At 50.0% G+C, this 14,389-nt stretch overlaps 1 protein-coding gene across 9 annotated transcripts in view; it reads left to right on the forward strand.

Moving 5' to 3' along the window:
* ELP1 (elongator acetyltransferase complex subunit 1) overlaps positions 1-14,389 on the forward strand; it is a 111,200-nt gene that overhangs the window by 32,910 nt on the left and 63,901 nt on the right. For 7 of the 9 annotated variants that reach the window (XM_037902367.2, XM_037902366.2, XM_037902363.2 and 4 more), the window contains exon 14: positions 13,292-13,465. The exons of the other annotated variants lie outside the window; for them this stretch is intronic. In XM_037902367.2, coding sequence (XP_037758295.1) covers positions 13,292-13,465 — 174 coding nt within the window. The remainder of the gene's footprint in view (positions 1-13,291; positions 13,466-14,389) is intronic. 9 annotated transcript variants of the gene reach the window in all.

Below are 14,389 nucleotides of genomic sequence, written 5' to 3' on the forward strand. Positions count from 1 at the left end.
CCATGTCACCTGCTACTGGAATCCATCTTAAATCTGGTGCTTTTCCATTTAGAAGGCGGGATGGGAAACCAGAGAGACATAAGATTTCCGCCTTGGGCCAAAGCTATAAAAAGGGGTGGAGCAGAACAAAGTGGGCTGCAGTCATGAGAAATCCCCTCGTTACCACCTGAGCTGGAATTAACAAGGATTGTACCGGGGAAAGGATTGGGCCCAGACTAGGAAGGAGTCTAATCTGTGAAAGAAGCATATTGGAACATCTGTGAGGGTGAGATTTACCTGTAATCAGTTTCTTAATGTATTAGGCTTAGACTTGCGTGTTTTGTTTTATTTTGCTTGGTAACTTACTTTGTTCTGTCTGTTATTACTTGGAACCACTTAAATCCTACTTTTTATACTTAATAAAATCACTTTTGCTTATTAATTAACCCAAAGTGAGTAAGTGATTAATACCTGGGGGAGCAAACATCTGTGCATATCTCTCTATCAGTGTTATAGAGGGTGGACAGTTTGAGTTTACCCTGTATATGCTTTATACAGAGTAAAACAGATTTATTTGGGGTTTGGATCCCATTGGGAGCTGAGTGTCTGGATGCTGGAGATAGGTGACCTGCTGAGCAGTTTTTAGTTAAAGTCTGGAGCTTTGGGGGCGTGGACCAGACCTGGGTCTGTGTTGCAGCAGGCTAGCATGTCTGGCTCAACAAGGCAGGGTTCCGGAGTCCCAAACTGGCAGGGAAAACGGGCTCAGAGGTAATTTCAGCATGTCAGGTGACAGTCCCAAGGGGGTCTCTGTGACCAAACCTGTCGCAGGAACATCCCATAGCCTTTGCTTAGCAAGTGCCTTTATTTCCCTCCGGGGTCCCGCACTCTGCACACCCTTATTGGTGCAGAATGCCCTGGTTCCATCATCCCAGGAACCGGTGCCGAAAAAGGACTCCTCCCGAGACCCTCGGCACTGGCATGGCTCCTCCCACGGCCAGTCAGCTAGGCACCAGTCTCAGTTGCCGGTGCCTCAGAAGAGGAAGAGCCGGAAAGGGGGTGTTCTCCCGCAGCTAAGTCTAAGGAGCCAACGGCTATGAGACCCCATTCGGGCCACAGAACCAGGTCCCTGGGCAGGGCCATGTCAACTCCTGCCCAGGTGAGACAGTTAAGTCTGGGCCCACCACAAGTGCTGGACCCTACTGGCCAGCAACTGCCACTCCCCTCGACACTGGAGGCTTTTGAGGCGGCTCAAGACGTGCTGTGTCTCATTGTGCAGTTCTCGCCCCCTAGTACAGAGCTGGCTCCGGCCCCGTCTGCAGCACTGTGACCCCAGGTAGAATCAAGAGGGAAGCCGGCGGTGATGTCCCGGCACGCCCCTTCTCCATGGCACCCTCTGGCACCAACACCTCTGGAGAGAGAACTCAGTTGGTCCCTGAGCTCCCGATGCTCGGTGCCCCAAAGCACAGCTCCTCCATGGTCTTCGTATTCGGAGACCTCAGAGTTGGAGTCAGACTCCTACCTCTCTGTTAAGAGCAGGAGGTCCAGGTCACGGCAGGAGAGACGTGCTTACCCAGCGCAGTGGCAGAACCCCGCGCAGTGGCCCTTCTGGACTCCATGGGCTTTTCACGAGAGCCAGGGAAGGAGCCAAGAGTCCTGCTCGGCAGCGACTTCGTTGGCTTTGGCCACCTTTATCCCACCGGCTGAGCAACGAGCCACTGAACCACCGACATCGACACCCTCGGCTGCGGCACCGTCGCTGGCACTGGCTTCGGCTCCAGCACCGACATCTGCACCGGCGTTGATAGTGGCTGCAGGGGCACCAACAGCGGCTCTGGCACTGACCGCGCCGCCACAGAGGCTGGTGCCCACAGCCCCCATACCAAACACGGCACCATCCATGTCTGTTCCTGCACAGGACCCCTGAGAGTCACAGGATCCCTTGGGCCCTGATGGCAGGGAGCAGCTGCCCTTACTTGGAGCTTCCTCCTCTTCGTCGCCGAACGAGGCGCTGGCTGGTACCGCCATCACCCCGGCACTCGAGGACAGTCGGGTGTTGCAGCAGTTGCTGTGCCGGGTTGCCCGGGGTCTGGGCATCAAGGCAGAGGAGGTAGTCAAGGACTCTGGACCTTCCCGTATTACCTTACTGCTCATAAAAATTATCATGGACATCAACAAAACCCTGTGGCAGACCCCAGCCTCATTGCCACCCGCTGCCAAGCGCAATGAAAGGTGATACTTTGTGCCTTCTAAGGGTTATGAACATCTTTATTCCCACCCGCAACCTGATTACCTAGTTGTGCATGCTGCTAACCATCATGAGCGGCAAGGTTTTCAAGGGCCCTCCCCTCAAAACAGGCAGGCTAAAACACTTAACCTTTTCGGGAGGAAGGTCTATTCTACAGGTGGATTGCAGCTCCATGTTTCCAGCCAACAGGTCGTTGTCATCCGGTACTCTTTTAATACCACTACTGCAATGGCAAACTTTGTGAAGCTACTCCTCGTAGACTCCTGTGCTGAGTTTTTGGCCTTGGTTGAGGCAGGCAAGCTAATCTCCCGAGCTTCCCTCCAGGCGGTGCTGGATGCTGCTGATGCCACCACAAGAGTCACGGCTACAGGGGTGACCATGAGAATGGGTTCCTGGCTCCAGGTCTCTGGTCACCCGTACAAGGTCCAGCAGACCATACAGGACCTCCCCTTCAAGGGTCTAACTCTGTTGTCAGAGAAGACAGATAAAAGGCTGCATAGTCTAAAAGACTCTAGAGCCACCCTCAAATCCTTGGGCCTACACACTCCCGCCACGCAGCGGAAGCCTTTCAGGCCTCAGCCTCCTCCGCGGTTCTACCAACAGGACAGCTCCTGGAGGAGGAATAGGAGTGGCAGGAAAAGGCCACACCCATCCTCAGGCCAGGACTCTGGCCAATCCAAACCACCTTCCGGTCCCATACCGGCCTTTTGAAGGTGCGGTCAAGGACTGCACACCAGATCAAAAACTGGATCTACGCCACCTTACCTTTTCCTCCCGACTGTCCCCTTTCTACCGTGCATGGTCCCTTAGCACTTTGGACCGATGGGTGCTCCTCACAGTAGAGAGGGGATAACCCATCCAATTCTGTGCCCTTCCACCCCACTTCCTTGTCCCTCTTCAGGGACCCCTTGTGATGGGTTCAGTCACAGAGACCCCCTTGGCACTGTCACCTGATGTGCTGAGACTACCTCTGAGCCCGTTTTCTCTGCCAGTTTGGGCCTCCAGAACCCTGCCTTGTCGAGCCAGACTCGCCAGTCTGCTCCAACACAGACCCAGGGTCTGAACCATGCCCCCAAAGCTGCAGACTTAACTGAAATCAGCTTAAGAAGTGCTCCTGTCTCTAGCATCCTGACACCCAGCTCCCAGTGGGATCCAAACCCCAAATAAATCCGTTTTACTCTGTATAAAGCTTATACAGGGTAAACTCATAAATTGTCTGCTCTCTATAACACTGATAGAGAGATATATACAGCTGTTTGCTCCCCCAGGTATTAATTACTTACTCTGGGTTAATAACAAAAGTGATTTTATTAAGTATAAAAAGTAGGATTTAAATGGTTTCAAGTAATAACAGACAGAACGTGGTAAATTACCATGCAAAATAAAACCAAACATGCAAGTCTAAGCCTAATACATTAAGAAAGTGATTACAGATAAAATCTCACCCGCAGAGATGTTCTAATAAGCTTTCACAGACTGGACTCCTTCCTAGTCTGGGCCCAATTCTTTCCATGATACAGTTCTTGTTAGTTCCAGCTCAGGTGGTAACTAGGGGATTTCTCATCAATGGAACCTCCTTTGTTCTTTTCCACCCCCCTATACAGCTTTGGCATAAGTCAGGAATCTTTTGTCTCTGTGGGTCCCCACAATTCTTTCTAAATGGAAGAGCACCAGGTTTAAGATGGATTCCAGTACAAGGTGACATTGTCACATGTCCTGAGGGATCACAAACATTCATACTTCCTGGCCTGACTCACAAGAAGGCTTGCAAGTAAACAGATTTCAGAGTAACAGCCGTGTTAGTCTGTATTTGCAAAAAGAAAAGGAGTACTTGTGGCACCTTAGAGACTAACCAATTTATTTGAGCATAAGCTTTCGTGAGCTACAGCTCACTTCATTGGATGCATACTGTGGAAAGTGTAAAAGATCTTTATATACACACAAAGCATGAAAAAATACCTCCCCCCACCCCACTCTCCTGCTGGTAATAGCTTATCTAAAGTGATCACTCTCCTTACAATGTGTATGATAATCAAGTTGGGCCATTTCCAGCACAAATTCAGGTTTTCTCACCCCCCCCCCCCCCCCCCGACAAACCCACTCTCCTGCTGGTAATAGCTTATCTAAAGTGACCACTCTCCTTACAATGTGTATGATAATCAAGGTGGGCCATTTCCAGCACAAATCCAGAGTTTCTCTCCCACCCCCGCCCCCCCCCCCACAAACCCACTCTCCTGTTGGTAATAGCTTATCTAAAGTGACCACTCTCCTTACAATGTGTATGACAATCAAGGTGGGCCATTTCCAGCACAAATCCAGGGTTTAACAAGAACGTCTGGGGGGGCGGGGTAGGAAAAAACAAGGGGAAATAGTTTTTTCCTACTCCCCCCATTTCCCCTTGTTTTTTCCTACCCCCCCCCCCCCCGACATTCTTGTTAAATCCTGGATTTGTGCTGGAAATGGCCCACCTTGATTGTCATACACATTGTAAGGAGAGTGATCACTTTAGATAAGCTATTACCAGCAGGAGAGTGGGGTGGGGGGAGGTATTTTTTCATGCTTTGTGTGTATATAAAAAGATCTTCTACACTTTCCACAGTATGCATCCGATGAAGTGAGCTGTAGCTCACGAAAGCTTATGCTCAAATAAATTGGTTAGTCTCTAAGGTGCCACAAGTACTCCTTTTCTTTTTGCAAGTAAACAGAGCCATTTACAACCAATTGTCCTAGTTGATGGGAGCCATCAACATTCCAAAACGCCATTAATGGCCCACACTTTGCATAATTATAATAGGACCTCAGAGTTATATTTCATATTTCTAGTTTCAGATACAAGAATGATACATTTATACAAATAGGATGACCACACTCAGTAGATTATAAGCTTTGTAACGATACCTTATAAGAGACCTTTTGCATGAGGCATATTCCAGTTACGTTATATTCATGCTCATTAGCATTTTTTCATAAAATCATATGGGATGCAACATCACACCCCTTTCACGAGCAACTCCTTTTATAGGAGGTGCACTCACTCCTTTCGCTAGGAGTAGTGGAAGAGGTTCCTCAGGAGCAGAAGGTCAGGGGTTTCTATTCTCGGTATTTCCTAATACCAAAAGCCAAGGGTGGGCTCAGGCCCATACTAGACCTGCGAGAACTCAACAAATTTGTGAAGAAGCTCAAGTTCCGCATGGTCTCTTTGGCCTCCATCATCCCTTCCTTGGATCCAGGAGACTGGTATGCTGCACTCGCCTTGAAGGACACGTACTTTCACATAGCAATAACTGTCCCACAGAAAATATCTCAGGTTTGTGGTAAACACCCACTACCAGTTCACAGTCCTCCCTTCGGCCTGTCAGCGGTGCCTTGTGTTTTTACCAAGTGTATGGCAGTTGTGACTGCGTTCCTGCTCAGACGGCAGGTGCAGGTGTTCCCGCACCTCGACGACTGGCTCATCAAGGGCCGCTCCAGGTCTCTAGTGGAGGTACAAGTCAACTTCATAAGAGTAACGTTCGATGAGCTGGGCCTTCTTCTCAACAAGGGAAAATCAAAGCTGACCCTGGTTCAGAGGATAGAGTTTATAGGGGCAGTATTGGACTCGACCAGCCAGGGCATACCTTCCAGAAGCGAGGTTTCGGTCCCTGGGCGACATCATATGAAGTCTCAGGCAGTTCCCCACCACCATAGCAAGGAATTGCCTGAAACTCCTGGGACACATGGCGGCTTGTACCTACATAGCCAGACTCAGATTTCGATCTCTTCAGTCATGGCTAGCGTCAGTGTATCAGCCAGTCTGGGGCAGATGGGACAGGATCGTAACCCTGCCTCACATGGTACTCGACTGCCTTCTGTGATGGCTCGACCTACAGACAGTATGTGCAGGGGTCCCCTTCACCAGCCCTCAGCCATCCCTCTCGCTAGTGACGCATGTGTCACCTTTGGGCAGGGGAGAACATCTCGGAGAGCTCAGAACACAAGGCCTCTGATCTCAGGTGGAACTCGCTCTCCACATCAGTGTCAGAGAGCTGAGAGCAGTGCACCTGGCATGCCAGACTTTCCGAGCCCACTTGATAGGGAGATGTGTATCAGTTATGACAGACAACACCACGGCGATGTTCCATATCAACAAATGGGGGTGCACGTTCCTCTCCCTGTGCCAGGAAGCCCTCAAGTTGTGGGACTTCTGTGTAGAGCACTCGATACATCTGCAAGCATTGTACTTCCCCGGAGTACAGAACAAGTTGGCAGACCATCTCAGCAGGTCGTTCCACGGCCACGAGTGATCCCTTCGCCCGGACTTGGTGACCTCAACCTTCCATCAGTGGGGCTTTCCCCAGATCGACCTGTTTGCCATGCAACAGGAAGTGCCGTCAGTTTTGCTCCTTCCTGAATCACAGCCCAGGCTCCATTGCAGACGCGTTCCTCCTCCCATGGGGAGGCCGTTTCCTATTCGCATTCCCGCTTACCCTTTTCGTTCACAAGGTGCTCCTCAAGATACAGAGGGAATAAGCTTCGGTGATATTGATTGCTCCAGGACTGGTACATATCTCTCCTGGAAATGTCAGTGGAAGCTCCAATCACCTTGCCGCTCTTCCCGGATTTACTAACCCAGGATCATAGCCGTCTCCAACACCTGAACCTAGAATCGCTGCACCTCATGGCATGGAAGCTCCATGGCTGAACCCAGTGGATCTTTCTTGCTTGGATCAGGTTAGGCAAGTTCTCCTTGGCAGTAGGAAACCCTTCACAAGAGCCACCTACCTTGCCAAGTGGAAGAGATTTTCAGTCTGGTCGGTGCAGCACCATTCGTCCCCGACACTCACCTCTGTGCCGTTTATATTAGACTATCTTCACCACCACAAGCAGCAGGGGCTGTCCATGTCATCAAGAAGGGTTCACTTGGCCACCATCTCTGCCTTCCACCCAGGCGCAGAGGGCCACTCGGTCTTTGCTAATCCTATGGTCAGCCACTTCCTTAAAGTCTCGACAGGCTATACCCACATGTCCAACAGCTGGTACTGGCTTGGGACCTCAATCTGGTCCTTTCCAGACTTAAGGGACCCCCCATTTGAACCTTAGGCGATATGTTCCCTGCTCTCTCTCTCATACAAGGTGGCGTTTCTGGTAGCAATAACCTCAGCCAGGAGGGTGTCTGAGCTCAAGGCACGGACATCAGAGCCCCTTACACGGTGCTCTGCAAGGACAAGGTTCAGCTGAGGCCTCACCTAGCTTCCCTCCCAAAGTTGTCTCCCAGTTTCACATCAACCAGGACATCTTCCTCCCAGTGTTCTATCCTAAGCCACACTCAAGCGGCAGGGAGCAGAGGCTTCGCTCATTGGATGTCTGCAGGGCGCTAGCCTTCTACATCCAGAGAATGAAGCTGTTCCGAAAGTCTGTCCAGTTATTTGTGGCAGTGGCAGACAGAATGAAATGCTTTCCTGTCTCCTCTCAACGTATCTCGTCATAGATCATGTCTTGCATCCGTGAGTGCTACAGCCTGACGAAGATGCCTGCTCCTCCGATCGCTGCGCACACCACCAGGGCCCAGGCCTCTTCAACAGCGTTCCTGACACAGGTTCCCACCCAGAAAATCTGCAGAGCAGCAACGTGGTCCTCCATACACACTTTCACCGTGCAGTGTGCGATCACCCAGCAGGCCAGAGACAATGCGGCCTTTAGAAGGGCAGTGCTCCAATCAGTGGATGACTCCGACCCCATCTCCCGAACTTGGGCTTGTGAGTCACCTGTTTGGAATGGACATGAACAAGGACTCGAAGAAGAAAAATGGTTACAACCATTACATGAAGGTGAGTAACGATTTTTTTCAATTAGTATTTTCCAAAGGACTAAGGAGAGGTATCATGTCCCCTCATAGGGATTTGAGCGTTTGTACAACTCCCACGCCCCCTTAGGGTTTTTGCTTGTCTCAGCTGTGATCGAGAGCGCATCGGGCAACCTGTTTGTACCCCAAAGTCGAGAGAGGCAATGAAACACGCTCTTTTCACTAGAAAAGATTATTCTGTTGCTAGACTGCAGCTTCATATTTCAAACCAGCAAGCCTTGCTGGGGAGATAAGATTTCTTCCACTGGGGCAATGTTCTCAAGTTTGTAGACAAGTTACTTGAGATGCCAAGCAAGAGTTTCTGGCAGTAGTGGACAAGAGAAAATGGTTTGCTTGGACCTTTTTCCAGGCTGCTTTGCATGGGACAGACTGCGGCCGGGGCCATGGTCCTCTGCTGTCACAATGCGTAAGTGTTCATGGCTTCAGTCATCAGGTCTTCCTCTGAAGGTCCAACAGACTATTGGGTATCTCCCCATTGAGGGACTGACCCTATTTTCCCATCAGACTGATAAGCTTCACAGTTGCAAGGACTCCAAGGCTACGCTGAAGTTTGTGGGGTTTATACTCCACTCTCTAAAAAGCAATTCTGCCATCAGTCATTCCACTGTTACCAGCCCTTTACACGGTCACAACCTGTCCAGACTAGGAGAAAAAGGAAGAATCATAAGAGGAGACTACCACCTCCTCATTTCTCATCCACAGTGAGCTTGTCCAGACAGCCTGGAAATGCAAAGCAGTCTGATTCTTTTGTTGAAGACAGCTTATCAGTTTGCCTTACACCAGCTTCTCCTGTTCCTGTTTTTTCCAATAGGTTATTTGAACTTTTAAGCGCCTGGACCCATACTAACACTGACCGGAGGGTCCTAAACACTGTGGAATTGGGATACACCCTTCAATTTATTTCTGTTCCCTGCCTCCAATCCCCTTCATCCATCCCTTTACAGAGGCCACTCTCACAGGAGGTCCTCCTTTGGGAAGTTCAGTTTCTCCTCCTGTTAGGAACCATAGAGAAGATCCCTCATCTCCACAGAGGGAAAGGATTTTATTCATGCTGTTTCATAGAATCACAGAATATCAGGGTTGGAAGAGACCTCAGGAGGTCATCTAGTCCAACCTCCTGCTCAAAGCAGGACCAGTTCCCAATTTTTGCCCCAGATCCCTAAATGGCCCCCTCAAGGATTGAACTCACAACCCTGGGTTTAGCAAGCCTAATGCTCAAACCACTGAGCTATCCCTCTCCCCTTCCTAATTTCAAAGGCAAAAGGAGCGCTCCGACCCATCTGAGAGAGCTGAACGAGTACAAAAGGAATTGTGCATGGTCACCCTAGCATCCATTATCCTCTCCTTGGATCCCAGTGACTAGTATGCTGCCCTTGACTTGAGGGATTCATATTTCCGTGTGTCCATCCATCAAAGCCACAGGAGATTGCTCAGATTTATGGTCAGTTTACATTCCTGACTGTTGGCCAGTCCACGGCCCTGGGAGTGTTCACAAAATGCATGGTGGTCTGCATTCCTAAGGAAAACAGGAGTTCTGCTTTTTTCCATACCTGTACCACGGGTTGGTGAGAGATCAGTCCAAGAATCAGGTAGAATTTGGGGGGGACTGTTGATCAGTGAGGAAAAGTCAGTCTTCTTCCCCGCTCAAAGAATAGAGTTTATAGGTGTGGTCTTGGATCCTATGGTAGCTGGGGCTTTCTTCCTGTAAACCAGAGTCCAGACTGTCAGCCATCACATTAAACGTAAAGGCCCATCCAACCATGGCTGTAAGCAACTGCCTTAGACTTCTGTGGCACATGGCCTCATGTACGTATGGGGTTCAGCATCCCAGTCTTCATCTAAGGAAGTTGCAGAGCTGACTGAGCTCAGTGTACTCCCCAGTATGTGACTGGACATGTTGGTCCGAGTGCCCACAACAGTCTTAGCCTCTTTGGACTCGTGGCTGGACCCAGCTAACGTATGTGTGGGAGTTCCCTTCGTTCTCCCACAACCCATACTGACTCTGGTTACAGACGCTTCTGCCCTAGGTTGGGGAGCGCACCTGGGGAATCTGTAGACTAACGGTCCCTGGTATGGCCAAGATTTAGCTCTCCACATAAACATGAGGGAGTTGAGAACCATTCATCTAGCTCAGGGGTGGGCAAACTTTTTGGCCTGCGGGCCACATCTGGGTATGGAAATTGTATGGTGGGCCATGAATGCTCATGAAATTGGGGGTTGGAGTGTGGGAGGGGGTGAGGGCTCTAGCTGGGGGGGTGGGCTCTGGGGTAGGACTGGGCATGGGGGGGTGGGGATGCAGAAGGGTGCTCCGGGCTGGGACTGAGGGGTTCAGAGGGCAGGAGGGGGATCGTGGTTGGGGCATAGTGGGGATCAGGGGTGCAGGCTCTGGGCGGCACTTACCTCAAGCAGCTCCCAGAAGCAGGGGCATGTCCGTCCTCCGGCTCCTACACGGAGACGTGGCCAGGTGGCTCTGCGCACTGCCCCATCTGCAAGCACTGCCCCTGCAGCTCCCATTGGCTGTGGTTCCTGGCCAATGGGAGCTGTGGGGGTGGCGCTTGGGGCAGGGGTAGCATGCGGAGCCCTCTGGCTGCCCCCTACTCATAGGAGCTGGAGGGGGGACATGCTGCTGCTTGCGGGAACCATGCAGAGTGGGGCAAGCCCTTGACACTGCTCCTCGGCTGGAGTGCCGGAGCTGGGTAAGCCCTGGACCCCACTCCCCGGCGGGAGCTTGAGAGCTGGATTAAAACATCTGAAGGGCCGGATGCAGCCCCTGGGCCATAGTTTTGCCCATCCCTGATCTTGCTTGTCACGCTTTCCTCCTCCATATCAAGGGAAGGAATTTGCTGTGTTGTCTGTAAGAACTAGTAGAGATGTTCTACATGAACAGATGGGGAGGGGCCACATCATGTCTTTTATGCCAAGAGGAGATACACCTTTGGGCGTTTGGAACACAGAGATTCACCTCAAAGCCTCCTGCCATCCGGTTGTCCAGAACATTCCAGCAGACCACTTGAGCAGGTCTTTGCTAGTCCTCACAAGTGGTCTCTCCAGCCTGATATAGTCAGACTCCTATTTTAAGCCCGGGGTTTCCTCACATAGACCTCTTGGTAACTCAGCTCATCACAATAAAGCATCAGCAGTTTTGTTCAAGGGCAGGTCACAGTCCAGTGTCTCTGACAGACGCATTCCTGTTGCCCTGGAAAGACAAAATTCACGTATGCTTACCCTCTGGTTCCACTCCTCCCCGGGTATTAAAGGTCGAGCAGGATTATACTCGCATGATCCTCCCAGCACTGGCGTGGCCTTGCCAGCATTGGTTTTCCGCTCTGCTGAGTCTCTCAGTCAGGACTCCATTGACATTGCCTCCAGAGGCAGACCTGTTTCACAGGACCATGGTCACCTTCTTTGTCCCGTGCCAATTGCTTTTCATCCTAACCATGGAGCGTGCAGGCTGTAACACCCCAGGAGGAAGTCTCTTCAAACGATCTCCTTGGTATATTTACCTGTTAAAGTGGAAGTGATTCTCCCTGTGGTCTCAACAAAAGGGGTTGCTCCAGGTTCTCCGGGTTCCTATACAGCAGGGGTCCCCAACGCGGCGCCCGCAGGCTCAGTGGCACCCGCTGGAGCATTTGTGTGTGCCCGCAGGATACTGTGCTGCCACAATGCCGACGCCAAGCGTGGCTGGCGGAGAACCGCCCACTGAAATGCCGCCGAGAAGCGTCGCCATTTCTCGGCGGCATTACGGCAGCGGCGCTTCTTTCCGCTGCCGCTTCTCGGCAGCATGGCAGCGGCGGGGTGTCTGGCGCCCGCCACAGTCTTCTGGGAATAGGAATGTGCTATTCCCACAGAAAGGTTGGGGACCACTGCTATACAGCATATTCTGGACTGTTCTTCCTGAAACAGCAAAGTCTTTCTCTTAGTTCCATCAGGGCTCACCTAGCAGCTGTCTCTGCTTTCTACCCTCCAATTGCTAATTGCTCAGTTTTTTCTAGTCTGATGTCCCTCAGATTCTTGAAGAGTCTGGCCTGGTTATCATTCCCAGGTAGAGGATTGTATCGCTCCTTTAGATTTAAATCTGACGTTAACGAGGTCTGCCCTTTGAACCGCCGGCTACCTGTTTGTCGCTTCATCTTTCAACAAAAGTGCCTTTTTTGGTGGCAATTACCGCCGCGAGGCGAGTAGGAAAATTTCAAGCCCTGGTATCTGACCCACCGTATATATTTTTTAAAAGGATACTTTTAAGAGTATATTTATGTCCATATCCTAAGTTTCTGACCAAAGTGACACCAAGTGAGAAACGAATCAGGCAATATACTTACCAGCCTTCTTTCCTAAGCCTTGTGCCCATATATTGGATGTCAGGAGAGCATTAGCTTTTCACTTGGACAGAACTAGATCATTCTCATAGCTGTTTATGGCAGTCGTGGACAGGTTGAAGGGTACTCCAGTCTCAACTCAGAGAATCTTGTCATGGATTTCCTGTTTGTGCTATCACATTGCCAGTGTGACTTTGCCAAGTAGCGTGGTAGCACACTTAATGAGAAAGCACCCAGCTTCTAAAGTTTATCTAACTCAGGTGCCTATACAGGACATTTGTAGAGCTGCAACTTGGTCATCCGTACATATATTAGCATCTCATTATGCCATATCGCAACGTTCTAGATACAATGCCAGGTTTGGAGGTGTAGTTGTACAATCCCTGGTCAGACAGACTCCAACCCCCCCCTCTGAATTCATCACTTGAATTCACCAAATGTGCATCACTTGAAGTGGAATGGATATGCACAATCACTCAGAGAAGAAAAATGGCAATAACCTGTTCTGTAACTCTTGTTCGAGATGCGCTGCACATGTCCATTCCATCTCCCATCCCCCTACCCTGTATAGCACTGTCTGCCAAGTAAGAAGGAGCTATGGGGAGTCGGGGTGGCTCTGCCCTTTATATTATCTCTCAGCAGCACAAGATGGCAGAGGGCACGTGCATTGTTCCAACAGGTACTGCTAAGGGAAAAATCTCCAATGCTGCACGCTGGGTGCACCAAACCCTGAAGCGGAATGAACATGTGCAACACGTCTGGAAAAACAACAATTACAGAACAGTTTAGTAACCTTTTCTATCCCCTTGCTGACCTGAGTGCCAGGGTCGCCCTCTTCTCCAGGTAGCGATGGTGGGTGTGACTGGCACACTGACACTGACTCTCAATTTCTCTCTTTCAATCGTACAGAGTTGAGGTGTGCTGCGGCAAGGGCAAGCAGGTGAACCCACTAGCGTTCCGGCTTTTCACTTGGCTGCAGGACGACACCTTCTTGGCAGTCAGCCAGGGGCAGCTTGCCACGCACTCCGTCATCCACCATCTGACAGGAGGTCCTGAGGCAGAGGGAGGGTGCCTATATCTCCGGTACTGGAAAGGAGCTTTACACTCCTTGTGCTGCTTATGAAAACTTTCACGCGATTCTAGAAATGAATAGAGGCCTCTAAGCTGTCACGGGATACGAGGGAAGGTCCTCTCATGGATTGGTAACTGGTTAAAAGATAGGAAACGAAGGGTAGGAATAAATGGTCAATTTTCAGAATGGAGAGAGGTAAATAGTGGTGTCCCCCAGTGGTCTGTATTGGCACCAGTCCTATTCAACATATTCATAAATGATCTTGAAAAAGGGGTAACAGTGAAGCAGCAAAATTCGCAGATGATACAAAACTACTCAATATAGTTAAATCCCAAGGAGACTGCGAAGAGCTACAAAAGGATTTCACAAAACTGCGTGACTAGGCAACAAAATGGCAGATGAAATTCAATGTTGATAAATGCAAAGTAATGCACATTGGAAAACATAATCCCAACTATATATATAAAATGATGGGGTCCAAATTAGCTGTTACCACTCAAGAAAGAGATCTTGGAGTCGTGGATAGTTCTCTGAAAATATCCACTCAATGTGCAGCAGCAGTCAAAACAGCTCACAGAATGTTGGGAATCATCAAGAAAGGGATAGATAATAAGATATAAAATATCATATTGCCTTGAAATAAACCCATGGTACGCCCACATCTTGAATACTGTGTGCAGATGTGTTCGACCCATCTCAAAAAAGATATATTGGAATTGGAAAAGGTTCAGCAAAGGGCAACAAAAATAGGGGTATGAAATGGCTGCCATAGGAGGAGAGATTAATAAGACTGGGACTTTTCAGTTTGGAAAAGAGACGACTAAGGGGGGATATGATCGAGGTCTAAAAAATCATGACTGGTGTGGAGAAAGTAAATAAGGAAGTGTTATTTACTCCTCATAACACAAGAACTAGGGGACACCCAATGAAATTAA

The sequence above is a fragment of the Chelonia mydas genome, chromosome 5, assembly GCF_015237465.2.
Source record: "Chelonia mydas isolate rCheMyd1 chromosome 5, rCheMyd1.pri.v2, whole genome shotgun sequence".
Taxonomy (NCBI): Eukaryota; Metazoa; Chordata; order Testudines; family Cheloniidae; genus Chelonia; species Chelonia mydas.